At 45.1% G+C, this 27621-nt stretch overlaps 1 protein-coding gene across 4 annotated transcripts; it reads right to left on the bottom strand.

The window, feature by feature from the left end:
- Positions 1-527: 527 nt before the first annotated feature.
- chd4a (chromodomain helicase DNA binding protein 4a) lies at positions 528-25651 on the bottom strand. Of its 4 annotated transcripts, none has more exons than XM_070847124.1 (41): positions 25472-25651; positions 24830-24986; positions 22212-22321; positions 21287-21529; positions 18051-18169; positions 17465-17730; positions 17047-17177; positions 16789-16927; positions 15718-15887; positions 15138-15371; positions 14222-14425; positions 13916-14124; positions 13484-13615; positions 13300-13399; positions 12892-13083; positions 11966-12166; positions 11684-11821; positions 11209-11330; positions 10532-10705; positions 10255-10396; positions 9810-9941; positions 9533-9650; positions 9196-9320; positions 8905-8997; positions 8477-8615; positions 8203-8372; positions 7788-7977; positions 6873-6962; positions 6414-6505; positions 6150-6283; positions 5666-5810; positions 5147-5300; positions 4938-5047; positions 4567-4834; positions 4178-4243; positions 3886-4062; positions 3657-3765; positions 3167-3299; positions 2565-2760; positions 1928-2097; positions 528-847 (listed from the first exon to the last, which is right to left on the bottom strand). In XM_070847124.1, exons 2-41 carry the CDS (start codon positions 24888-24890, stop codon positions 833-835), a joined length of 5913 nt encoding a protein of 1970 aa, XP_070703225.1. In that variant the 5' UTR covers positions 24891-24986; positions 25472-25651; the 3' UTR covers positions 528-832. The 4 variants fall into 4 exon arrangements, with proteins under 4 accessions (XP_070703225.1, XP_070703227.1, XP_070703226.1 ...); XM_070847126.1 differs by having other exon boundaries at positions 7800-7977; XM_070847125.1 differs by having other exon boundaries at positions 15718-15884.
- Positions 25652-27621: the final 1970 nt, after the last annotated feature.

Below are 27621 nucleotides of genomic sequence, written 5' to 3'. Positions count from 1 at the left end.
GTTTAAAACATTTGCACACATTTTTTACACGTCAGCTAACGTTTTAATCTGGACCTGTAAAAGACGACCAGGGAGCCTGTTCCTGGATGTTTTTCTGCTCAAGCTGCCTCTGAGAGGAATTTAACCCTCGAACCAGCCGGCAGTGACGACCGCTGGTTTAACAGAGATCATCGCAGCTTTGGGAAAAGGTTTGTGTTAATAAACTTTCATCTCCCCAGTATTAACACTCGGCACGTTTTAATTTAAATTCACTAAAAATCACCATTGCTTACTCTATTAAAAACTCTTAATGCAGGGTTAGGGCTTAATTCAACAACTGCCCCCATTAAAGGTTGATTAAAAAGAAATTATAGCTGAAAGTAAAATTATAGGAGTTCATTTAACAGGATTATCTTCATACTACTGTTGGAGATCTGATTTTTACTTTAATTCTTCCTCCTTTATGTACATCAGTAACAAATTAAACCATCAGCTGGTAGTTTAACGCCAAAGTGAATCCCCTTGACTGACTACACACACACTTTCTTTATTACATTTTTTTTATTTAGGTCCCAAAAAACCATCATAATAACATTATATCAATAATATTAATACAGAAATTGAAAAAAGGAGGAAAAAAATAAAATCGTTTTTCTGTCCAGAGCCTCAAACTTGGGTGTCGTGAAGGGATTCGATCCTCCAGAAAAACTCTGTAAAGTCTGTTTGGGGGGAAAAAAGTGAACTCGGCGTGGCTTCAAGCTTGAGCGCGCTGTCCGTCATTCTGCTGTGCGCCAATCAGGAATGTCGAGGTGAGGCAGGGGGTGGTTGTCGAGGTAAAGAGCAGAGATTTCGTCTACTGCTGAGACATCTGCAGGAGGAAAACAGAACAGGAAAAGTTATTTATAATGCAATAAATATAAGCGGTTAGCCGTTAGCTTAGCATAGCACAGATTAGAAACATATTAAGCCCAAGATCAGACTGCAATACCTCCAGGTGTCGTACGTCACTCAGCTGCTCCTTAGAGCAACATAATCAGAGCCCATGAATAAGAGTTTAGCGCCACCTTAATCAGAACGACTGGGCAGCCATTCAATTTCTGCTTTCTACGTCCAAAATTAAAATCTAAATTATAAAAAATGAAGGTGACGTTATGAAGGAAGCATGGACGATCAGCGTGGTCGTAAAGAAAGCCAACAGCTGGTGTTTGATCCACCCAGCTGATCTTTGTTTTTAGCCTCTGAGGCTAACGTAGCAGTGCTGATGTTAGCGTCTACAGACGGTTTTACCAGATACTGGACCAGAGTTTTGACACCGTGTACGAACGACAGACGCTGAAAACAAACATCAGTAACTTTACTCAAACACTAGTGGATCCGTCTGTAGCCTAAACGGACTAAATAATATGCTAATCATGTAGCTTGTTACTTATGTAACACAAGTCAGATTCAGGTTGTTGATGCAGGACAAAGTTTCATTGATGACAAATGTTGCTTCAGTCAGTTTACATAAAACCAAACCAGTGTGCCAACCTCAGCTCACTAATTAACACAGCTAGGCTAGCTGTTATGCTAAGCTAAGCTAAGATTAAGGCTAAGCTCTGAGACATGAGACCAATATCGAAGGTTCTTAATTTTTGTTTAATACTTCATTTAAATTAAAAAAAAAAATTTTTTTTTAATGCAAATAGTTTTCTTTTTATTCTAATTTAACGCTTTATAAACAGTATTGTTTGACCATATAGACGCAGCATCCTGGTTCTGATGTGGTTTATATAAAGTGTTGTTGACATGAACGAACAAATTAACATATAAACTAATGTGAGCTTGTCCTGAGGGGAGTGTGTTTAACAGAATTGCTTCTCAAAGCTTCACGTGGTTTCCACAGTTATTAAAACACCGGCGCCTCCGCCTGCAATGACGACACTGAGCTCATTTCTATCTGTCGTACCTGTTGTGTCTGTGCCTGTGTCTCTGGCCCTCGGCTCGCCAGCCGGCTCAGGATGTTCCTCTCAGACATCTGGAGTCGCACGGCAACCGGCGGTATCCGGGCGATGGTTGCTGGGAGGCGGGTGACATCCGCCTTCATGTCGCTCAGCAGCTCCTCCAACTGCTTCAGCACTGAGACACACAGAGACGCAGAGATAAGGAACTATAGTCGCTCGCTCGCTGTAGTTTGTTTGCACAGCCACAGTTCATTTCCTTCCTTTACTTTAGATTTCCTGTCCTGGTTTTAGTGTCCCAGTCTTCAGTCCACATTACACACAGGACTAAGTTTTTTCTTTTCAAGATCATTACGAGGTTTTCAACAGATCTAGATAAGAAAATGAATTATTAAGTTGTAATAAATGACTAGTACACCACAGTAAGAGGCAACAGCAGTGATAACACCAGCAGAATCACCTGTTTGACCATTTTAGTGTTCAAATAAAACATCACCATCATTTTCAGGAGAGAAAACTATCTAATTTAAACCATAAGCTCAAATCACACCAACAGGATACTTGGGAATATTTAAAAAGTGGAAAATCCTGCCGTGATGCAGTTCATGTGCTTATTTTTGCCACTTCCTGCCTGTTCTGTCTCACCTTTGTGCAGGACGGCGTTGGCCGGTTTGTTCCCGGACATGGACTCCTTGCTGAGGTGCTGGTGGGACTCGGCCAGACACTCCACCTCGCTGAAGCGGGTGTTGAGGGCCATGGAGGGGTGGGAGGGGTCCTCGGACATGTTGAGGTAGGCGGCGCGACGCAGCTGCTCCTCGATCACCAGCGCCTGCTCCAACAGCTGGAGGGGGGAGACAAAGGGGGAAGGAGGGGGGAGTGTCAGCATCCCTGTAAAATGGACTTAACCTCCACTAAACATCGTAGTTCATCCTCATCTGTTAACTTTTATTTTATTATACCCACAATCTTTAGCAGGAAGTAAATTAGTTTAAAAGGGTCTTTTCATCTTAAATTTTGCGTTCCACTGCACCCAGAAGTTACTATTTCTGGCTGAAAAGGGACATTTAAATCCCACTTAGAGAGTGATACTAAATAAGTAATTGATTAACTCCCTGATTCCTGAAATAACGAGCCTTAAAATATTAACTAAATATAGTTACTGAGCACACGAAGCTGCAACAAAAGAACAAGGACAGAGTAAAAACTAATATTCAGAGGCTGTTTAGACGACGCCTTCTGATTCATACCTTAAACCTCCTGGCGAGGAACTTGTTCTTGATTTCCAGGAAGTTTCCTCGGTTCATCTCTCCCTTGAAGGGCTCGTTGAGGATGGCGAACTTGATGTCGTTCTGGATGTCCTGCCAGCGGGCGTAGCCATGTCTGGAGGGAGGCGCGGTCAAGGGGGACAACTGCTTGGAGTGGACAAAGGCCGATCTCTGAACAACAACTCCCCAGATGTGCTGCTGCTGCTGAACTCTGCACTTTAGATGTTTTAAAAAACCCGACTGAAGGAGCTCCTGCATTCGATGACCTGACTCTTATGTTGGTGTTCTCATGCTGTGATGTAAAATCTTTTATTGTCTCCTGTAACCTGAAACTGTCTTTTTGTAAAAAGGAGATTTTTAATCTCCGTTTTTTTCCTGGTTAAAGAAATTTGATCATCATCATCATCATCATCATCATCATCATCGCATCCCAGCAAGACCAGTGAGCCAATAACAGGTGGGAAAAGGATACTGTATGATGCCAGCCAGCAGCCAGTAATCATGGCGACGGTGCCAGATCTCATTGGTTTTCTTGGTAACGGTGGCAGCGCGCTCCTCATTCTGCCACAAAGAGTGAAGCTCTGACAAAGACAGAAGAAAGATGTCAATTAGAAATCAATTAGACAAACGCTTCTGTGTGTGTGTGTGTGTGTGTGTGTGTGTGTGTGTGTGTGTGTGTGTACGCGGGGAGGGGGGGGTACCTGTGAATCCTCCGTCAGCGATGTTGAACATGAATCTTGTCTTGGCCTTCTTCTTCTCCTCGCTGGCAGCTCCAGCGGTGGCAGCGCCGGCTGAGGCTCCGCTCTCCTTGCTGCTGTCTCCGTTCTGCAGTTTGGTCGCCTCCTCCGGCTTCTGGGCCTCCTTCTCCTCCTTCAGATCTGCAGCAGGAGCGCGAAGGAGACGTGATTAGCGACGAGAGAGGGGCAGTGAACCTGATCACAGAGACCCACTGAGAATGATGATCCACGAGTAAAACAACAACAGGTTGGGTACCTTTCTTTTCATCTGCGGGAGGAGTGGTGTCCATCTTTTCTGTCTTTTCTTCTTTCTTTTCTTCTGCTGCAGAACAGAAGGAAACAGTGAAAATCAAAAATGAAGACAGCTACGACTTTAAAGATCATAACAGACAAGAAAAAGTGTCACACCTTCAAAAACACACTCATTTTCAACACCTTTTATTAAGTTTGTGTGAAACATGTTGATGAATGTCGTTAAAATGAAACTTAAAATCTTCTAAGTTTAAGTTCCCTAAACGCACCCCTTTAACTGAAATGTATCAAAGACTGAATCTGTGTTCTTTATATGTGCATCTGTGTGTTTGTACAGTGTTTTTATCCTTTAGTGACAGAAATAAATCACAAGAACCATTTGAGGAGTTTTACCTTTGACCTCAGACTCCTCAGGTTTGACCTCTGACGCCTCCTTCTTGGCCTCTGGAGGCGACGGGGTCTCCTCTCCTTCCTCTGGACTCTTCTCGCCGTCTCCCTCCTTCTCCTTCTCTTTCTCCTTCTCCTTCTCACCCTCCTTCTCTTTAACTCCCTCCGCCTCCCCGTTGCTCGGTTTGTCCGTCTCCATCGGCTCCTCCCCGTTCTTCTTGCTCTCCTGCTCTGCAGGCGGACTCTTCTCGTCGTCGTCTGGGATGGCGATCACCTGGAGGGGACGAGGAGGGAAAAGTGAAGCATTGCTTAGAAAAATAAATATGCTGAGAAGTCAAAGATTTATTGAGGCCACTAAAAACATATCGTGCTTTTACCTCGTTGCTGGTGTTTGGAAGCTCTTTGCCGTTCTTCTCCGCCTCGCCCTCTTTCTTCACCTCCTTCTCTGCGTCCTTCGCCGCCTCGTCATTCTTAGACGAGTCGTCAACTATAAAAGACAAACGCATTCATTCATTACATAAGTTATAACCTTCCCCAGGCTAGGAATGTTACTGTAATGCACAGAGTGTGTGTTCGTGTTAATCACCTGGAGCAGGTGTGTTGGGCTGTGTGTCGGCGGGGGTGCCGGTGGACGGGGTTTTTCCAGGGGAGTCGGGCTGAGCTGCGGCCTTCTTGCTCTCCTCCAGCTCGGCCATCCAGGGCATCGACCACTGGCCGTTCACATGCTCGAACTCCTGAACCTGGAGGAGGCGAAGAGCAAACTGTCAGCACGAGGCCGGAGGCTTCACCTGAATGCACCACCGTCATCCAAACGCTGTCACAGGGGCTCAAAGTACACTGCAAACCAAAGTCTGTCTCACTGAACAGTTTCCTTCTTTGCTTGATAAAGTGTTATTCACTAATTAGTTGATTTGCAAAATTGTTTGATTCATTTTTATAGATTTTACCACCACACCAAACTGGACAGGCTGAAAATGAGAGCGTTATCATGAAGACGACTCCGGCTGCTTTATTATAAAAGTCTTTCACCGTCATTTCTCTCACTCTTATTGCAAAAAAAAACAAACACACAAAGCCAGAGCAGAGGCTGAGCTGCGGCGGTTACCTTCTTGCGAATAAGTGACATGACGCCAATACGGGTGAGGACGTGTTGCCGTGACAACCCTTCTCTAGGGACACCGTCTGCGAAGGTCTCCGCCCCGTCGGCTCCGGGCTCACAGAGGTGACGCATAAACAGAGAGACGTAGGCCCTGATGGAACGAGACAGGCGGGAGGGTTAGACAGGGACGCATGTGAGAGGGTCAAAAACACGGGGGGGGGGGTTGGACTATGTGGGAAAACAAAAGTCTGATGTTAAACGAGAGAGATCTCTGTTTATGCACCGTTTAATATCCAGTCATTTTTTAAGGACAGCTGAATGTTACAGTAAATGTATCTCATGAATTAAAAAATGTGACAAAAACTGAGGGAAAAACAGATAATAATAATATTAAAAACCACAAAATGAGCAGAATAAGAACAAGATGTAAAAGAGACATCGTCTTTCCAGAGGATTCATATCGTGTCGGAGCCACAGAGGCTTTTCTTACTTAAACTCCTTCTCAGATTTCCCTCGCAGGTCTCGGACCAGCCACTGGGTGGTGAAGGCATCTTGGGGAGGCATCCCATAACGCATCACTGCATTCAGGAAGGCCTTCCTCTGCCGAGAGTTGAAACCCAACACCTGGCGGCGACAACAGACGGCGTTCAGGCGTCACGCACAGAACAACAACTCTACCATATTTCTGAACCATGGAGCTGGGAGTTTGAAAGAGAGGCGACGGACGGCCCCAGACGAGAGATGAGCGGCTCACCTCGATGTTGCCTCCCACCCTGGCCAGCAGGGGGGGCAGCGGCTTGTCTTTGTCGTTCCTCAGGCCCTTCCTGTTCGGCCTGCGAGAGTTGGCTGCAGAGGGGAAACAGATGTGGTGATTATACAGAAAATAAGAAATCTTCACTGTATTTGCTATTTATTAAGTGTTTTTAAGGCTTAGGAGCATCAAAACATATATTTCAACCCTAAAATTAAGTTTTTATGTTCTGTAGATTCACAGATATTTTGAGCTTTTGACAGTGTCACTCTTTTCACACACAGACACTAGAACAGACATCACAATATGAACTTGTTTATGAGCCACTTAATGAAAGCAGGTGCTGCTGAAAACTACTTTTGTTCTCTAACTAAGATAAATAAGATGTTTGTAAATCTAAACTTAAGTCTTAGCATGATGTCGGCACTGCTCCTCTACAGACGAGTCCACTGTGGTTCTCACCTTCTGTTCGCTCATCAAAGTCCTCGTCGCCCTCCTCGGACGCCACAGAGTAATCTGATTGGCCGTCAGACTGGTCGTCCTGCCAATCGGCTTTGAGACAGAAACCAGAGAGAAAGATCTTTAACTTGGAGTCCAGTAAGAGTTCAACAAGACGACGAAGATGATCCATCATTCACACCCACTTCACGCCGTGACTGATCAGCAGTGTGGAGGTCAGAAGCTAAACTGGGTTTGAACTCTCACTCGGTTGAAGAGTGACAGAAATAATTGTGAAAGAACGGAGTTAAACACCATAAACATGTAAGACGCTGCTGACAACGTGCATCGTTACTCCCTTTCAATTCAACGATTAGTGCTACAACTCTGGCTTTTCTCTCTCCACCTCCCAGTGAGGCCATCAGGACAACTGCAAACGGCTGATTTCTGTTATGTAACGAAGGGATCAAACCTTTAACAGCTTGAGCACAAAACACATCTGCAGCACAGAAACTCTGAAAACTCTACTAACAAACGTTAGTAACAAAAGTCTTATTTTTTGATATATTTTCTAATTCATATTTAGACTGTTTTTATAGGGCCGCTGTAAAGCTAATTCAGTTTAAAAAAGGACAGTAAGCAAGGACTAAAACTAACTTTTAAGAAGTTAAAAGTCAAAAGAAATGTCAGCATTGTACTAAAATTTGAATATCAAATTAGCACCAGTGTTGCTACTTTAAAAACACCCAGTCAAAGTTCAACAGAAGGTTGAAGGGCTGAACATTAACTTTCCAAAATGTGCAAAAAACAAGCAAAGAACATAAATCAGGATAAGAAAGGTTCAAAATTCCTTAAATGCAGCAAAAAGAAAGTTTGTATTCAGGACAAAGCACTCATAACCCAAAGTCTAACTACTAGTTGATATCATGGAGTACCGACCTCTCTTCTTACCTCGGTCTTCTTGTGACCCGTCGTTGTAATTGACCTGCTTGCGGATACGTTTGCCTTTGCCCAGGTTGCGGGCCAGATCCTCCTGCTGCTGCTCGTAGTGGTGACGGAGCAGCTTCTCCCAGTAGTCTGGATCCACGCTCTCCTCCTGCTTGATGATCTCCCGCTGCACCTCTTCCTCCTGAGGAAATGGGGGAGAGGGTCAGAGGGGGAAACGTTCTCGCTGCTGATGGAAACTGGTGCCTAACTAACCAAATACTTAACCAGGACCATTAATGACCAAATACTGGCTGATCACTCATAAGAGCCAAGGTGAGAGCAAAAGAGCAAATATAGTCTGTATCACTACTGTGATAAAGCAAACCAGACTTATTCCAACATTTAGTGGGGTCAGATTCACGCTCACCTCCTCCTCCTCATCTTTGACCACATACTGAGCGACTTTAAAGGAGCTCAGGTACTCGTTCATGCTCTGCAGCTCCGTGTCGTCTGTGGCGTCCTGGTTCCTGTCCAGCAGACGGTCGATGGCCTTGTCGTCGTAGTGAATGATGCTGCTGTCCTCCTCCTTGTTCTCACCTGAAAACACACATCAGCCAAAATATATCACCTCTGAATGTATCCATGCGCCAATGAATCGCTCCCTCTCCCTCTCTGTGCATCCGCACGGTCTCCACTCTAACCTTCTCCCTCGTCCTTGAAGAGCTGCTCTGTTCCAAACTTGAGGATGTCATCCAGCTCCTGCTTGGACATGGAGCCCGTCTTGGATCCGAGACCGGGTCGGACCACCAGGTGAGTCAGCATCATCTTTTTCTTGGCAACCTGGACAGAGAAGAAAGAGAGCAAAGTGTCATTATGTCGGGTCAAACATTAAAAACATTACAGGCTTTTTGTTTTTGTAAATGTTAATCATTTAACTAGCTATATATTATATGTAGCTAAGATATTTCTAGGATTTGACTCCAGTCCTACAGTAAAAAAAGGACATCAACTCCCAGTTTATGCTCCAAAAACAATAAGCAGGTCTGTTTGGCAGCCTTTGCCTGACAGTGGTTGACAGAGGACCTTGTTAACTGGTTGTGTGTTGATGCACTGCACCTGTGCAGGTTACCTGAGTAATCCTCTCCTCCACAGAGGCCTTGGTGACGAAGCGGTAGATCATCACCTTCTTGTTCTGACCGATACGATGAGCTCTGCTGAAGGCCTGGACGCAGAGGAGGAGCAGACAGGAAGAGTTCAAGTAACAAATTTACATTTTCTCAACTTTTCAACAAGCAACGAGTTTCCAGAACTTCTCAATTAATGTCACATTGAAGTCAAACCAACTTCACACCAAAAGATTAACACCCTCAGACTGAGGTACTCTTTGTCAATGAGAACCAGAAGAAGAGGATGGAGGTACCTGGATGTCGTTGTGGGGGTTCCAGTCAGAGTCGTAGATGATGACGGTGTCGGCCGTGGCCAGGTTGATGCCCAGACCTCCGGCCCTCGTGGACAACAGGAAGGCAAACTGCTGAGCGCCAGGAGCTGAGGGAAGGAATCAAGGGGAAAATAAACAGTCATTTGACAGGATTTCATTTCATTTGAAGTGTTTCTTAAATGTTTTAGACATGGTTTTTAAGAAATTAAGAAAGAACGTTTCAGCTTCAGTTAAAGTGACTTGTAGCTTTAATAACAACAGGTTTTCATTTGTGTGAAGGGAGTCAAAGATGGAGGACGACAAAAGGTCTCAGTCTCACCGTTGAAGCGATCAATAGCTTCCTGCCTCATCCCTCCAGTGATCCCTCCATCAATCCTCTCGTACTTGTAGCCCTCGTTCTCCAGGAAGTCCTCGAGCAAGTCCAACATCTTGGTCATCTGCAGCAGAGCGCAGGGGACGTAGATCGTTAGGAAAAACTGATTCCGGCTTTTAAAACTCACTTTTTTCCCCCAGTTCAAGCTGGTTTTTGTTTGAAGTCAATAGAAAGAATGTGTAGACGACGTGCAGCGCTTTCAGGTGTCCTCCTGGCCTCTTACCTGAGAGAAGATGAGCACTCTGTGTCCTCCGTCCTTCAGCTTCCTCATCATCTTCTGCAGTAACAGCAGTTTCCCAGCAGCCTTTGTCAGAGCGCTGCCGTCGTACATCCCATTGGGCATCTTTGGAGCTTCCTGTTTGAAGCAACCAAACAAACATTTCAGTTTTATAAACTCTGAAATGAAGTCTGAAAAAGTCTGGAATCACTGTAAAAGGAATGTTTCCTTAAATGTCAGGAAAAAAAGAACTTACATTTTTGAATTACTGAGTTTTGATTTCATGAAAGTTAAAATTTAACAACACAAAAAAAAAAAATATTTCTTTATGTTCTTGTCACCATTTTCCCAAATAAACAGAGATGGTTCCTTCCACAGAGATCTTTTCATACCACTAACACTTCACCTCTATAACCCCTCTCTAAAACAAACAGTGGTGTTTGGCTCTTACAATAGCAGCTGCGGGGAAGAGGTAGGGGTGGTTGCAGCATTTCTTGAGGTCCATGACGACGTTGAGCAGAGACACCTGGTTTCCTCCTCCTTTGGTGTTCAGAGCCTCAAAGTTTTTCGTCAGGATAAATTTGTAGTACTTCCTGCAAGCAGACGATAAACACGTTTACCATTTTCTTTTTCAGCTTCCTTGTTTTTTTTGAGGGAACAAGACAAAAACAAAAAAAAAGCATGAACCCAGCCACCGTGACCGTCCTCCTTCCCCCCCGCTGACTCACTTCTGCATGGGGCTGAGCTCCACTCTGACGATGAGCTCCGTCTTTGAGGGCATGTGTTTGAAGACGTCGGCCTTCAGCCTCCTGAGCATGTGCGGACCCAACATGTCGTGCAGCTTCTTGATCTGGTCCTCCTTTGCGATGTCAGCGAACTCCTCCAGGAAGATCTCCAGTTTGCTGTAAGCAGAACGGCGGACAGACAGACAGACAGCGGAGTTACAGACACCAGCTGCTGTGGATGTTTGTTTTCTTCACTGTGATATTTTATAGTTACATATTGAATTTAAATATTTTCTTATACCCTAAAAGTTACTTTAAATGAGTGTTTGTTGGTTGGCAGAACAGCTGATTACATAAAAATCTGAGGGGTTGTGAGAAGCTGAATGAGATAAGATACTTTAAATATGTGTGAAAGTTTTCAAAATCAACCTTTATCACTGTCAACAGCTCCCCACAACTCTGATGCACACCTGTAAACTCAAATTAAACTATATAATTACAATAATATCTACTAATTCTTCAAGTTCATCAGCCTTTATTGTGATTTAGAGACTGAAAAACAACAAGAGGCATAAGACTCGCCAAGTGAAACATTAAGGACAAAACCTGTCTGTGTGCAAAGGCTTTAGAAATGTCCTCCACTAAAAGGAATATCTGGTACAACAGAGTCCGGAGCCTACCTGAACCTCTCAGGTGTGAGGAAGTTGAGCAGGTGGAAGAGCTCCTCCAGGTTGTTCTGCAGAGGAGTTCCAGTCAGCAGCAGTTTGTGCTGCAGAGGGTAGTTGTTCAAGACCCGGAAAAACTACAGCAGGGGAAGCGAAGAGGATCATGTTTACAACAGTTTCTGCTTCAGTTAAACTTCAGTAACAGCTGCGTTCAATTCAGACGTGTTTACAGCGGTTTCATGCCAGCGGGTCACAAAAAATAACTGTAGAAAAACAGAGTCAGATGGCTGAACTGTATTTACAAGCAGAATATAATGTAAGTTTTATTCATATCACTGTATTGCTTGTGTGCTAACAATAATAACAATAATATAGCAATTACAAAACCCAACACTTGGTATCTGTATGCTGTTAATTACATCTGTATTCTCTCTTCCAGGGACTGTTTGACGAACATCAATGCTAATGTAGCGGCCCCGTGCGTCCGTACCTTGGACTGGTTGTTTTTCAGTCTGTGGGCCTCGTCCACCACCAGGCAGGCCCAGTCTATGGAGCCCAGGATGGCCATGTCGATGGTGATCAGCTCGTACGAGGTCAGCAGGACGTGGAACTTGATAGACGAGTCTTTCTGTTGGAGGAAATGAACATAACAGATGTCAGACAACATTCAACCAAATCTCTAATAGGTTTATTGATTTATGTGGAGCTCAGCTGTGTCTTTTTGAATAAATGTGTTTCAGGCATGAAGACTTCAGCTGTCGTCTCCTCTCACCTTCATCCTGGAGGCTTTCTTCCCTCCTCGGATGGCGTTGTCCTCGAAGGAGAACTCGTTCTCTCTGATGACAGCTCTGCTGTCTTTGTCTCCCACGTAGGTCACCACGTACATGTCGGGGGCCCACATCTCAAACTCTCTCTCCCAGTTGATGATGGTGGAAAGTGGGGCGCTAACCAGGAACGGCCCCTTAGAGTGGCCCTGGTGGTTTTTCAACAAATATGGATTAGTGGAGTCTAATTTTTACAAATAAGAAACACTTGATTCAGACATCCTGATACTCATTCATGGATTTCTATGAGTTCTGAATGTGAGCACACTGTAAAAAACAACATAAAAACAAAACATGTGTTAGAGGGACGGGTAACTTTAGATCTGTGGTTTACAAATTCCTCCAACAAGTTTAAAAATGATAAACGATCTCATGCTGCTCCGGCAGGAAGTGTATTCTGTCCTCCCACCCTTAGGTGGCAGCAGCCGCACACAATCAGTGTCCGTGAATGTTTACTGTTTGAGATCGAACTTAATGTCGTCAGATTTCACCTGACTTATACAAAATGGCTGGATGGCTCCTGGCCAATGGGACGACAGCTACACGGCCTCACACACAGGAAGGCTCAAAACATCACTGCTGAGTCACAACTGAATTAAAGAAATGTCAAATTAATTAATTTTTAACTAAATATAAGAAGAAATCAACAAAAGATCATGAAGAAAACATATTTAAAAGCCAAACCTCACTTTAACTGTATGTGCTGAACTCGTGTAGCAGCTCAAGTTTCCAACAAACCAGATGAGAAGAAGCAATTTCCAAAAGGACTTAACCACAAAACCAGTGTAAAGTTTTAGTGTGTGTGCCCCCAGAGGGCACGTCACACACAGCTGAACAACAGACAAACATAACCAAGCATCTCACAGCGACCCACCTCTTTGTAGAGCGAGTAGAGGAAGACGGCGGTCTGGACCGTCTTTCCCAAACCCATCTCGTCAGCCAGGATGGTGTCGGTGCCCTGAGCCCAGGAGAACCGCAGCCAGTTGAGTCCCTCCAGCTGGTAGGGATGCAGCGTCCCCCCGGTGCTGTCCAGGTACTCCGGCTGACGCTCGAACTTAATAGTCGGCTGGGGACGGAAAAGAGAGGAAAACAGGTTAACATGGAGACACGTCAAGTCAAAGGTCACTTGGAAAGCCCTTTAATAAAAAAATGCAAAAAGACAATTTCAGATTGCTACATCAATATGAAAAATAATCTGTCCATGTTTTCAAAGTAGGTTTCAACCATGAAAAGACAGTTTGGTCCACAGGCTGAACTTTAAATATCCATATTGCAGACTTACATCAACCACAGGGTTCTCTGGAGGTCTGTCGGGCCGCTTCACTTTTCCCTTCACCTTGATCTTCTTCCCAGGTTTCCCCTCCTCTCCCATCATCAGCTCTCTGAAACAGACACACAGCTCCGTCATGGTGGACCTGCATCACACCGCTGTTTAAAACAGGCGCCGTCCTGTGTCTGGATCTTACCTGTGGTTCCAGTACTGCACCTTGTAGGGCTCAAACTCCGGTATGTCCATGTCCTCGGCCTCCCAGGTCGCCTGATCGTACTGCAGCTCTCTCCACTTGATCAGGTAGTGGACGTTATTCTTCCTGTCCACACTGGAAAAAACAGCAAAGACAGCAATTCAATTTGTTTCCATGTCTGGCAGACGACTGACTCCACAAAAGTATATTAATATCTGAAATGACAAATGTAAGTAGACATTTGAATTTCATCTTTAGTAAAATGTACCATCCCTTCAAGTAATAGCTGAATGAAATGTTGATTTAGATAATCTTCAAATGAGGCCACTTGTGGTAAAAAGTGTTTGTCAATTCATGTCAGGACACTTAAAAAAGGGGAAAGGCCAAACAAAGGTTCGAATAAAAAGTCAAAAGTGTGTGTGTGTGTGTGCTGACCTGTGGTTGAGGATGCGGTGGACCATGAGCCACTCCATCTTGATTCCAAAGCGGAGGTATTTCTCCTCCAGCTGTGCATACATGGGGTTCTTGCTCTTCCTCTTGACGCTCTTGTCCTCCTCTCCGTCGCCGAAGTCGATGGGCGGCGGGTCGTCCATGTCGTTCTTCCTCTGGTAGTTTCTGAACATCACCTGGCAGTGAAGCTCAAGCTGGAGGAAGAAGGTCACAGAAGAAATGTCTGGTCATGCGTATGAAACAGGGTCAAATACACGTTATTTTTAGTTCCTGTGCGTATTCCACACACACCTGGAGCTCTGTGACCCAGGAGCAGTGCCAGTACGACATGTTGGACCACTTGGCAAAGAACTCCCTCTCCGGTCGCCCTGCCAGCGGGGCGGGATCGGGAGAATCGGCTGGAAGGTCTGGAGGCCGGGGCACCGGTGTGGGGGGAGGAGCGTCGCCCCATCGCCATGTCAGGATCTTCTGGACCTTCCCCTTCATGGGTGGGCACTGCAGGGGAAGACAGAGAAAGAGATGTTAGTGTTCGCCCTCATCTTCTGATCACAGGTTTCCTTTAAACCCACCCAGACTCCTGGGATCAACTGTTTAATTCAGCCGGTCAGAGATAAAGAGGAGGACATGTTGTCGTCTCCTTTTTCAGATCAAAACCACCAAACGCTCTCTGGTTCCAGCTTCTCAAATGTCAGGATTTATTGCTCAATTGTAAACTGAGCATCTTTACAACAGTTAATGAGACAAAACCAATACACTACCAATGCTGTCGTTATCATCTAAATTGCTGCCATTTTCTTATTTGTGATATTAAATCTTTATGGGCATTTTGCTAAACTGATTATCAAACATTCTAACTGTTCCAGCTCTAAAAATAACGTTCACAGCTCTGTTTCCATGTGCTGAGATGTCTCTGAAGAATCATCCATCCATATTCCAGGTATTCCTCGACTGTAACACTTGTCTCTGAAGTTATTTAGCTGCTGCCAAAGATCTGGTAAAACAATGCGGTGTATGTAATTAAATCTGTACAGCCAGAACCTCTCCATGAAACTCTAAATTTGGTTTCTTGCACAGAAATACCCCCTGAAACAATAGAATATTTTTTCCAATTGAGCAGCGGTGGGCAGAAAGAGCAAAAACATCCACTGGATCAATGAATAAACTTTGCCAAACCTCACATCAGTCACCCTGACAGCTGGCGACTCACCGTGCAGCGGGGGCAGATCCACTCTCCGTTGGGGATCTCCGGGAGCGGCGGGTTGAGGCAGTGGATGTGGTAGGACGAGGGGCACGAGTCGCAGCAGAGGAGCTCCCCTCCGTCTTTGCACACCCTGCAGAACTCCATGTGGTGGTCGTCCTCCTCCATCTCTCCTGCTTCTCCGTTGTCCTCCTCGCCCTCTGAGGCCTCCTCCCTGGCCTCCCACTGGATGCCCTCCTTCTCCTGGAATCAAACAGGAAAAATTCACATTTTAAACTTAAAACTTGTCTTTCAAACGCAAGAAAACTGTGAAATTCTGCCCATTATCTCTATAATCTGTGCTGATCTGTATTGATCAGTATACTCCAAAGTTGTTCTTTTCTTAATGAATAGCTAAATACGACATGCAGCTAAGCTTCGTGGGGCTAATGATCACTAGCATGACACCCAAGTGGTGCATTTAATTACAAATCAACGCACAATATGGCATTTCATACAATGTTGTGGTTTCAAAAACATCTTTTCTAGGTGGAGTATTTCGCAAGTGGAGTGTCAGTTGAAACCTACGAAAATGTCACACAGTGCTTACACAGTGTGGGCAGCTCCAGGTGCCCTCGGGGGCTTTCTCCATGTCGGGGTCCAGGCAGACCATGTGGTACGCTCTGGGACAGGTGTCGCACAGGATGATCTCTCCGCCCTGCTGGCAGACCTCGCAGTAGTCCTGGTGGTCTGTCTCATAGCCGTCACCGTCCTCAGCTTCTGGTTCAAAGAGAAAAGACGCTTTAAACCAAAAAACACCCACTATCGTCTAACATTTAGCCGACACACAGGATGTGAATGTGTGCTGTGATCCAGGCGCAGCATTTGTGACATTTTGCTGTGTGTTTATGTTGTTTGTCAGAGGAAAACCCACTCGGTGAGTCATTTCTCCCCTCAACAAGACACTTCCTCAACAACTCCAACAGAGTGAAAATGAAGGGCTTCACAGGGAAAATATGAATATTCATCTGGGCAGGTAAAACTGATCTTTACTGCTCTTTCCACAACATTTGCTAGTTTTAATGAAGGAGTTAAAGCTAAAACTCACCGTAAAGAGTTTGTCAGACAATTTGTAGGATTTCTTGCTTGTGTTTGACATTTTGGAAAGAAATAATATACGGTGTGTGTTTTGGCTAAATGTGCAGCACCTGACCCCAACCTTGCATCTCACCTCCTCAGAGACTAAACACAAACTGCAGTTAAAGAGATTTCCGCGCTGAAGCAGCCGCGTCTCAGCGAGAGCCCGTTGACCTCTTTCAGTTGCCGATCTGAATTCATCCATGACGTCGTCTGAGCGGCGTTTCGGCCTTGTGACAGCAGCCACAGAGGATGCGTCAGTGGGCGACAACCCAGAGCAAGACGTCGTCCTTCTAAATAAACCCAACTGTGCTGACTCAGCCACGGTGACTAATGTGTGTGCGTGTGTTCATACACCTCCTCATGTTGTGCATGCCACAGATTTTAATGCTTTCCCGTGCATGCAGTCATTACCGTTCACAGCGGTTCTGCAGCCGTTCACAGCTCAACAGGTAAAGCATCGAACATCCAGGAAAACAGCTTCAGCTCCACAGGTTACACGACTAACTACACTAAACTATGGATCGTTTCAAACCAGACTCACCTTTCTTTTTCTTGGGTTTGCTCTTTGATGGCTTCTTTTTGCTGCGGCTGCTGCGGCTGTTGGACCCCTCCGAGACGGAGACGCTGTTCGTGCTGCCGTCCTCGAAATCACTGTCCACGTCGGGCTCGTCCTCCTCACTCTGTGCAACATGAGAGACAAACTTCTTGTATAGACACTCTGCTGTACGTCTTTTGACTACATGCACACACAATAAAGTGCATGCAAGCAATAGACAAGGAAGGAAGAGGCTGGTGGTACCGATGAGCGTTTCCTCTTGCTGTTGAAGCCTCCCAGTTTGATTTTTAGAGGAGCCACTTTCTTGGTCTTGGCATTATTCTTCTTCTCTTGTGGTTTCGGTGTAGGTTTTGACTTCTTGCGGGCGTTGGGACCTGCCGACGCAAAACAGAAAGGCAGAGGTTAGTCACGCACAGAGCCGAGGAGAATGAGCATAAAGAACAGCTGAGATCCACAAACTGCTTGTGATTATATCTTGAAGAACCAGCGGCCTTCAGGGCCAGTGGTTTCCTATAAAATAAATAAATAAAAACTGGTGCCCTGGTAGAGATTCCCTCTGACATTTGCTCTGAATAACTCATGATATCTGGCAGCAATACCCGAACCCAGCTTTAATATATCTGCTCCTGTTATTTCTTTTGACTTCTCCTCCCGACTCTACCTTTGCCTTCTTTAGTCTTGGCCTTGCGTAGCGGCGGTGGAGCTGGCGGCTGCGTCTCTGCCACAGCCAGCGGTGCTACGGCAGCCGGGGTGACCTCCGCCACCATGGTGTCGACGGCTGCCGGTACGTTGGCGGTGGCCAGGGCTGCGTTGGCAGCGGCAGCTCCTCTCAGGGGGTTGTTGGTGCTGAACTCACGCCACTTAGCGCCCAGAACCATCATCATCTTGGACACGGCGATCTTGGGGTTCTTGGCTGCGATGAGGGGCCTGGGGAGGAATACAAATTTTATCTGCATCTGCTTTTTGGAGCCCTGACAAAGACCCTTAGTGGTCAAAACATATTAGGTATTTAGTGACTTAGCCAGTGCAATAAAGGCTCTTAATTAGTTCCCTCCTCATTATTCTTTTTACATATGGACTGACTGGATTGTCTTCAGATTGCAGATGGTTGAATATTTGACAAATACAGCTGATTGAAGTGCAATTTTAGCTCCAAAACTCTCCTCTGATACCATCAGCTGGTTGTTGTTGTTGTATTTTTCCAGGCACATCATCAGCTTTGTATGAGTGAAAATGTGTGCGTCTACCTGACGAATTGGCTGAAGGCCTTGTAGTTGGTCAGAGAGCGGTAGTCCTCCTCAGTGAACACGTGGTCGATGTCCTCCATGCCCCAGTCATCAAGCAGCTGGGATGACGACTTGGGCTCCTACAGGAATCGACCAATAACAATGAGCTTCATTGATATCAGGAAAGTGTTTGTATCTCTATACTCTCACCAATCATTTAAAAAAGCATCAAATGCTCAGCTAAAGCACGTAGCAGACTAGCTGAAACTGAAAAACAACATAAATGTGACATGATATATACCATGAAACCATAAATCAGAGGGTAAAAAAAAAAAAATTAAAACCCTTGGATGAGAGATCACTTTCACATAACGATATAGTCAGCACATCAGCTGACAAACAAGCCACTTATAGAACATAGAACACACTGCACCGCCTGTTTCCTCACAACCACTTTAACTCAGTAAGTGAGGAGTTATCAATACTAATCTGATCAATTGATTGGATGACCCGAGAGTGGAGGAGAACCTGGTTTAGTGCGCAAAGCCGTTCTGCCCATAGATAAATATGTGCTAAAGAGTCGACATGACTGGTGCCAAGTGCGTTTCTGAGCTTTATCATTCACAACAAACAGGTTTCCAGCAGGACGGTTACACCATCGACCGATCACGCACCGACCGAGTGACGAGCATGAGGGGCTTCTCAGTGTGGGTCTGCGGCACAAAACTCAAAACGCACAGTTTCATGTGGAGTCCTTAAAAAGCGTGGCACAAAAGCCAAACCTTCCACCTCTTACAAAAACACCTTTGTTCCCTTTCTGCGTCAGTGACAGACATTATCTTACCTCACAATATACAAAATTATTATGCCACAGACAATGCAAGCAGAATAGTCTTTACATAACAACTGAGTTTCACTTGGAATTCATGGGTTTTTGTTGTTGTTTTTCTTCCTAAATGATTTCATCGACTCTACCAAACCACATTTGCATGGTTATGAGGTTGAGGAGGGAATGAATTTAGTGACAGAGAAGCAAAGAAATGGTACAAAACTAATAAGTGGTAAGTCTGTTAGGATTTACTTACCACCCCATAGCTTTTAAAGATAATTATATTAAACTGCTTAGTGATACAGAGGCTGATTTAGTGCCAACACAATTGATATGTTAGTTCATCGACAAACTGATGGCAAATTTGAGGGATTTAAGACATTTATCGAGTAAAACTTCCAAACAGCTTGGTGGTTTTAGCTCTTCTGTTGTGAAGTTACTTTTAAAAGTACTTCAGACTAAATGAAGAAGCTAAAAAGAAATATGGATATGTGCATCTTCACCTCTGATTGAGGGTCAAAGCAAAGGCTGAAACAATCTGCCAGGTATTTTCTTGATTAACAGGCTTTGATTTATAAAATATCAGAGCACAGTGAAAAATCACAATGTTCCATGATCCTGATTTCCAAAAACCCAAATTAAACATCCTCAAACAGCCCATTTGTACAACTAATAGCCAAAACAACAACAAAAAGCTATTCAGATGCTAAAACTGCTAAATATTGGCATCTTTGCTTGTGCCATGACCTAAAAATAAACGGATCAAAATAGATGCAGATATTTTTCTCTGCATCAATCACACTTCTTAATGCTTTATTTATAATAAGTGGTTGCTTACTACACGTTAAACCTTCTAACCTGCTGTTTTCTATAAGATGTCACATCATCTCTGAACATTTTGACCAACAAAGCCAATTTCTTGCAGCTTTAAAAAGGGTAAAGGACGTGAGCAGGTGAGCAATAATTTCAGCCACTATCAGTTTGGCATAAAGAGCGCCACCCAGCACCTTCCTCCTCCTCCTCCTCCTCCCTCCCCCCCCTTTCCTCCCTTTCACCAAAGCTGCTTCCTATTTCCTCGTCTTACGGAGCGGGCTGCAGACTGGATTGAGGGCGGCTCTGCCAATGAATTAAAATGTGTTTATCTAACCAAAAAGAAAAGGGTCAAGAGCGGCGCTAGGCGCGGTTACCATGGTAACAGCATATATGCCTTACACACCCGCCCCAGACACTCACACACACACACACACATTCACACACCCCACGCCAACCCTTGCATAAGTGTCATTAACTACAAGGCCCCCTATTGGCCGCCAGGCTGCGAGTCCACCAGACACAGCTCTTTGTTTAACCATCTCTCATATCACATCTCTGTTTGTCAAACCATGACTGACTCCATTACAGGTACGCAGTCAGGAGTTCACAGCGGAGCAAAGAAAGGGCTGCTACATCACTGATATTCCACTCAAAGACATTTGGTTGATAGAAATTGGACTCAGCGTAGATGCTCATTAATATTTTTTACAACATTTTAACCTAAAAACAGGGTAGACATTACCCCCCCCCCCCCTGCATATCACAGTGTCACGTTGTTCCTGTGCAGTTACACAGCACTCTTTAGAAAGACAACGTCGGTGGTTTTGCGTGTTTTGGCCCATTAAAAACAACTCATGTATGCATCTAATCATTGTGCAAATGATGTGCATAGTAAGCATGTTGGATGTCCATTCATTTCTGTGCATTATAAAATCCATCAGCGGGCCTTAAAAACGCGCATTAGTGTTATTATCCATTAGGAGAGTTTTCATTTTTGTTGAATTATCGATATGAGGTGGTGCAGGTGCAACAACTTATTTTAGCCTGCGCTTAACCACACTTACACACAGCAACCCTAACATGAGTGCAAGTTGTGCTTCAGAGATAAACAGGGCAAGTGGCTGCATGGCACAACAGGAAAAACACAGAAAAACCAATCTAGAACAACTGTATAACATCCAGAACTGGCTAAAATGTTCGGTATCTATAATCTATAGTCTTTGTGGAGCTAAAATGTGCAAACACACTCAGTAGTAGTGGTGGTATAGTCCTTTAAAAAGGGACGTCCAATATCATTCCAACGCTCACAGAATCCAACACATTACAGTTGCAGATCACCGTTTTCATTTAAAGAGGATTTAGGCTGCAACAACAGAGACTTAACAGCTGTTCTTTAAAGTGCAATGATAGGGAAGAGGGGGAACTCCTCTGTGCCACTTGAGCGGTTTGTAGTTGTAATGAAATTCCTTCCTCTGCACTTCTTATGTCCCACATCTCTTTTTTTTTTTTTTTAAATAAGAAGTAAGCCATCATCAGCACAGAAGTGTGTGCTGAGAAACTTAACTAAAAACATATTATTCATTCCCCTCAAACACCCTGCCAGGTTTTCCCTCACCGAGCCGTCGTCGTCATCATCGTCCTCATCCTCTTCGGGCTCCGGGTCTTTCTTCTTTGAGGCGCTCCTCTCGGCCCCGGAGCTGCTCCTCTTCTTCTCTTTGCCGCTGCTGCCTCTCTTCTTCTTTTTGCGTCCTGGAGTGTAGTCGCTGCCCTCGCTGTCAGAGCGATGGGCTGGTCCGCCATCTTCAGCCTCCTCCACCCCGCCCACGTCCATGGGCTCTGGGGAGCTCATGGGAAGCTCCTGGAACAAGGAAATCAAAGACTGAAGTCAGCAAACTGAGAACGTAATGTTCAAGAATAATGGGAGCAGGACGCCGAAACTCTCTGCAGATTCTCCTACAAGAGCACAAAATACTGCAAGAAACATTTTATGGAGGAAAGATGGGATGAGATTCATCTAAACTCCAAAAACGGTAGACAGAATATCTGTGAACTTAAATTTAACACGTTTTCTTCTTGATTTACTCTCATGATAGCTTAAAGTGGAGATATATGCTATAGAAAAGGTGTTTAAAGTATCAATGTATTCATGAATATAACTGGATGGGGAAAAGGATGCAATAAATAAGTAGATTAAACAGGTTTGTGGCATCTAATATAAGAAAAAAGAACTCTTGTGTGTTTTGTCCATTAACTTCCACCATAAGGGAGCAGGAGAAGAGTTGGAGCAGCAGTCCGCTGTGCAAAGCATCAAGTATTTCATAATCATAACTGCTTCCCAGCAAATTTGACTTTATTGGCTGTTTTGCCTGCATCAGACGATTATCAAAGTCTGCAGGCAGTCATGCTTTTTACTGTTTGTGAAGCTTAACTAACAGTGTCTGGGCTTTAGTCGCTTTGTTCCTAGCTTCCATTCAACACATCATCTGGGCTGTGAGACCACACACACACACACACACCCAGAAGATAATCTGCATCCTTACCTCTCTGCGCGACCGCCTCTTGCTGCCTTTGCTCTCTCTGCTCTTCTTGGCCTTCTTCTTCTTCTTCACCTTCGGAGTCTCGCTCTCCGAGATCTCCTCTTCTTCATCGTCTACAAAAAAAAAATCGGGCCAGCGGAGACATTTCATGGTTAGGGACCACAGAGGAGCGAGTGTGTGTGTCGGTGTATTCGGGCGATAACACTAGTGAACAGAGAGCCGTGAAGACAGAATGCATATCGGCACACACACATCCTGCTGTAAACAAAGCACAAGTGACATTTTGTCTGCTCCAGCTTCTCTCATGCACTTCTATTCTGATACATTTCTTAAATCTGTGACTGTACTTCTGCATAGGTATGCTTTTACAGAATAAACCATCTCAATCAGGAGGATTTTGGTCATTTAAGATTACTTCCAACACACAGTCATCACTTTTTAGAGCATCACTGAGCACAAGAGAGGGATCGACTGATTAGGCTGATTCGCCTTATTTGAATTATCGCAACCAGGATGCTACACGTCCCCGTTTGCAGTGACCAAACAGTTTTAAACGTGAGCAGGATGATTAAACCTGCTGTCCACTCCTGCCAGGCTGCGACCACATTCACCTGGAGCGAGCAGCGAGCACGAGGACGAGTAGAGGATAAGCTGCTGGTTTGGGTCACTACCCTATTTTACAAGGCACCCTTAGGGGGGTGATTCAAATCAGCTTTGCTCTGGTTAAAACTCTAATTTACAACTGATTAGTCATTATGATTTAGCACACACCCCTGCAGGCCTTATGACGGAGAGGACCTCGGCCCAGCGTTCGGCGCTGCGTCAGTGGCTCCGGAGTGAAGTGGTGTGGCACTCACTGCCTATTAATGTAATTGACTGTGGTAAAAAGTAAATGGCAAGCTGCCATTAAGATGCACCTGGTAAGGAGGAAGCTTTAATGTGATGAGCTTTTTAGGTCACATAAAGGAGACCAAGCTGTGTGTATGTGTGGGGGGGGGGGGGGTGCTTAACCGTCAACTCATACGGAAAGAAATAACGTCTCAACGTTGTTAAAAGAAATGCAGAGCTCACACTGAGGCTCGCTGTAAAGGCGGGTAGCGTTTTCTACTTGATGCAGGCGTGTTTTGAATAAAAACAGTGTTCAAGAAGCATCTTAAGGCTAAAATCATCTTAGTCCACTGACTTACAGTGGATTAAAGCACGTTTTAGACTTAAACTGCTTTTGGAAAACAGGCTGCAGACGAGACTTGAATCAGACTTAAGTCACAAAACGGTTATTTGCACTTTGACAAAGGCCTGGTTGAGATTTGAGTTCTTGTTGACGTCTCACCTGTGCACCACTAACAAAGCTACAGGAGGAGAATAAATGTTCAGATACTGTATAATCCCAACATTAACTATGTGGAAACCAATTGTTTTCAAGCACAAACACAAATCATTTTCTGCTCTCAGCTGCTCCAGAGTGACGTTTTGCTGCTTGATCTTTATAAAAATGCAAACATTTGGCTTTTGTTCTGTTGGCAGGACGAGACAAAACATGTGCAGGGTTCAGCCTGGACTCTGGGATAACACTGTGATTGACATTATCATTTGTTTACATTGCTTGTTATTTAATGACATAATAGACTAAATGGTGAATCAATACTGAATATAAGCTCATAGATGCAGCTCGTTTTACTTCCACCTTCAATCTGAGTCTATATGCATTTCCAGATGCAGAGTCCGATATAAGACGACCCAAATAAGATCACATTGCCTGTTCAGATCAACAATAATCAGCATTTATAATCAAAATTCAACAGATTTCTCCATAATTTAAACAGACTGCCATTTCTGTTTGCACGCATCTTTGTTTACACAGCCACACTTGTCATGCCTGTATATAAAAACCGAGCCATTTGCTGAATAAAATGCAGTTTGAGTCCATTTTAGCACTTGCAGCTAACTTGCAGGACTATTTGTTCTCAATGGCTCCACACAGTGCACCCGCGCGTGCTCGTCGGAATCATACACACTGTAAACAAGGCGATGTTCGGCCGCAGCAGCCTGTGAAAACTAGCTGCTATTTTCAGGAGATAAAACACTCGGGTAAGATGCTGAACGTGATTTTTTTTTATTGTTAAAAACAAGCTGTTACGGTATTATTCTCACTTTTTTTCCCCCCGCACACTCAAACCGAAGGCGCCGGCCATGAGGAGGGGAAAGCTCCTGGACGTCATCCGCCAGCTTCCAAGCTAACTGGCTGCCTCCATCTTGTCATCGACACGTAAAAAAAAAAATACCGGTAGCTGGCTAACGTTAGGCCCCGGGAACATGCCGGTTAGTCGGCGTGACTTCACGACAATGCAGCTACCAGCCGTGCCGCCTCTGGCTGTGGTTGGGGTAAAATTATGCTATTTTTTTCCCAAAGAGGTGTTAAACGGCAGCGCGGCCGCAAAGAGAGTTTGCTAATGTTGCCGCTAACATTAACGTTAGCATTAGCTGCCCGGCGCTTAGCAGCATTCACTAGCGCTTTGCTAACGAAACATGATTGATATGAATGTCACAAAACATCTGCTCATGCTAGCCTACAACCAGTGTGAACATTAGCAATTTCAGCTAACAAATGAGCCTCGTCTTACCGTGCATTAACCGGTCATCGGGGGCTCCGTAGTCATCTCTGTCATCCTCGCTTCCAGACATAGCGGACAGCGGAAAACTTTCTATTTAGTTAGCTAGCAGTTTAGCTAACTAAATAAAGTTATGTGTTTGTAGGATAATCCAGAGTTCTGACCCGGTCTTGAGTCGGTCCAAGTCGGCGGCGTGTGTTATGTAGTTAGGAGAGGGCAGCCGGCCAGGTTTCAACAGGGGAAATAAGAACAAAAAGAGAAAACGGAAGTGAATATTTACCAAGAAAGAGCATTCAAAACACAGCCGGTGAAACACCGAGTAGCAAACACTCACCGCATGGACTCCCTCCCGGACAATAAATCTAACTTTATCGGGCTATTAAAGATTAGCACCCTCACTCCATCTCTGCGTGCAGCTGACATGCCATCTTGCCACTATCGTTAGTTTCCGTGCCATTAACGTTAGCATGCGTGCTAGCCGAGCTTGACCGGCGGCCAGGTTCAGATTTGAGACGAACTAAAAAGGAGCGAGCGGCTCACACACTGGATATGAAATGATAAAATATATCAGCGTGGCCACCCGGTGTCCGAGGCTTCCTCAGCCGGAGTCAAGTACATTTACTGACAATTAAACACAGAAACTGAGATACTCACAAGTTGATTCACACAGCTTCCAAAAACAGTAACTCCGGGCTCAGTTTGTCAATCAATCAATACTTGGGAGCTCTTTTTTGTCAAGGTAGCGGTATACATACAATTTAAATATATTTCCGTGTTTTGTGGCAGCGTGTGCGCACGACGCCGTCTCCTCTTTCTTTCCCTCGCACACTACACACACCCCGCGCGCGCGCACACACACACAAAGAGATCAGGGGGCAGGCATCCCATAATATCCCCCCCCCCCCCCCCCCCCATCCACACACACACACACACACACACACACACACACACTTCAGTCACCCCTCCCCCACTCTGCATAGTTACCTTGCAACGTACAGACCATAATAGTCAACTCACCCCTCCCTCTCCTACAGTCTCTTCCCCATTCCTCCATGCACACCACCACCACCACCACCCCCCACCCCCCTTGCACCTCCACCCCCTCCCTTAGCAACCACGGTTACCATGGAGACACTCACCCCCCCCCCCCTCCCACCCTGCTTGCGGCATCCCATAATAGTAATGAGCGCAGTCACTGACATCCCTCAATGAGCATAACTCCAAAAAAGAGAGAGATAGGAGAAAGGAGGAGGGGAGGGGGGGGGAGGAAAAGCCGTCACATGGCAACTGTGTGTGCCACATGACTGCTTAACTTGAGTGTGCATGTTTGCATGTATGCGCAGGCACCGTTACTGTATATGAGCCCGGCTGCTGCTGCTGCTGCTGCTGGAGAGCGCGCAGGATGCAGATGCAGTGCAAAGGCTGATGACCACCTCTGAGAAGCGCCCGAGGGTCACCAAAAGTCGGGCGACACCGGGGTGACCCAGGTGTAACCACCACCCCACCCCCCACCACACATGAGAGCCAAAAACATAAGGCTTCTTTTATATACCGCGACTTGAGGTAGTCGTCTCGTCGGCACGTGGAGGCCGAGGAGGAAAGCTGAGTTTGGGACAAAACAAAAAGAAAACAAAAAAAAAAAAAAGTTGCGAGCAGGTCAGTGTGAGGTTAAAAAGTCAAGCTACATCCACGGCGCTGCAGCGAGGAGGTCACGGAGGTCAAGCTGTAGCCAGAACCTTCATGTCTGCTGCTTTAAGCCCCCCTCAGAACAAGAAAGAGGGAGCCCAGAAGTACAAGAGCCAAGCCAACAGCTGAGGTAAGCTCTCTGCACACACACACACACACACACACACACTGGCTTGCTCCACAGGCTGCTTGGAAATGCATTGCAGTCAATGGTGGGAAAAACGTCTGGGTCCTAGACACATTTTTCCCACCATTGACTGTCTGTAGTACACGAGCACTGTGGGGCAAAATGCAGAACTGTCAGTGCTTAGTGTGGCAGAGAGGCCTCTGAATGACGTTCTACCTCATGGGAAATCAACACTGTACATGCCAGCTAATGGGGAGTTCTGCATTTTGGGGCCTGTGAAGCTTCAGAATGAGTTATGCAACGGTGGTGCTGCTGATGCTGCTCGTGTCACTCACAAGTCTGCAAAAAAAAAGAGATTTAACAGCTGTTTTAGCAGCTAACATGCACCATATAGCCAAAAGTATGTGGACTGACTCCAAACCTTTTTCAGTCGCATCTTTATCGGGTCTAGACAGACAGGATATACCTGATTAGCTCTGCGATGACAGGTGTGCTAACCATCTAACTCACCCTGGGTGATGATTTCATCAATCTGAGATAAGTATGTTAATTAAACTCAAGCAAAAGTACATCAATCATTAAGAATGAGGACACAGAGACAATAATACTTTAGCAGCAAGGTGCACGTTGACGCATTTGTTTGGCTGATGCAGTAAGATTTTTTGTTAGCATCGTTATTTTTTGCGTCGGGACCCCAGTGGTGTCACAGAAATAAATCAAGGGTGCTGTGTTTTTCCACGCAGCGCTGTTATGGTTTTTGAACGCGGCCTTATTAGTGAACTCGGCCACTTGTGCTGGCCGATAAGGCCTAGCATTCCTGTTCTCCCCAGAGGTGTTGCATGGGACATTTCTTTATGAAGCTGGCTTAAAATAAAAAAAAGTTATGACCATATAGATGTTGTAGAATATAAAAAACAATGTCTGGTTTGGAGGGAAACTTGCAAGCAATTAAAGACAACAGCTGGTGGGGATTTTCTGAGGTGAGTGTGCT

The sequence above is a fragment of the Pempheris klunzingeri genome, chromosome 16 (assembly GCF_042242105.1).
Source record: "Pempheris klunzingeri isolate RE-2024b chromosome 16, fPemKlu1.hap1, whole genome shotgun sequence".
Lineage (NCBI taxonomy): Eukaryota > Metazoa > Chordata > Actinopteri > Acropomatiformes > Pempheridae > Pempheris > Pempheris klunzingeri.
Note: the sequence above shows the minus strand (reverse complement) of the source record. Positions and strands in the feature narration are given on the sequence as shown.

Coding starts and splice junctions, on each gene's coding strand:
- chd4a (XM_070847124.1), bottom strand. CDS start 24,890: ATGTCTGGAAGCGAGGATGACAGAGATGACTACGGAGCCCCCGATGAC. Junction 18,170..21,286: donor ATGATGACGACGACGGCTCG/GTGAGGGAAAAC, acceptor CGATTCCTGTAG/GAGCCCAAGTCGTCATCCCA. Junction 9,942..10,254: donor TCTTCCCCGCAGCTGCTATT/GTAAGAGCCAAA, acceptor TGCTTCAAACAG/GAAGCTCCAAAGATGCCCAA.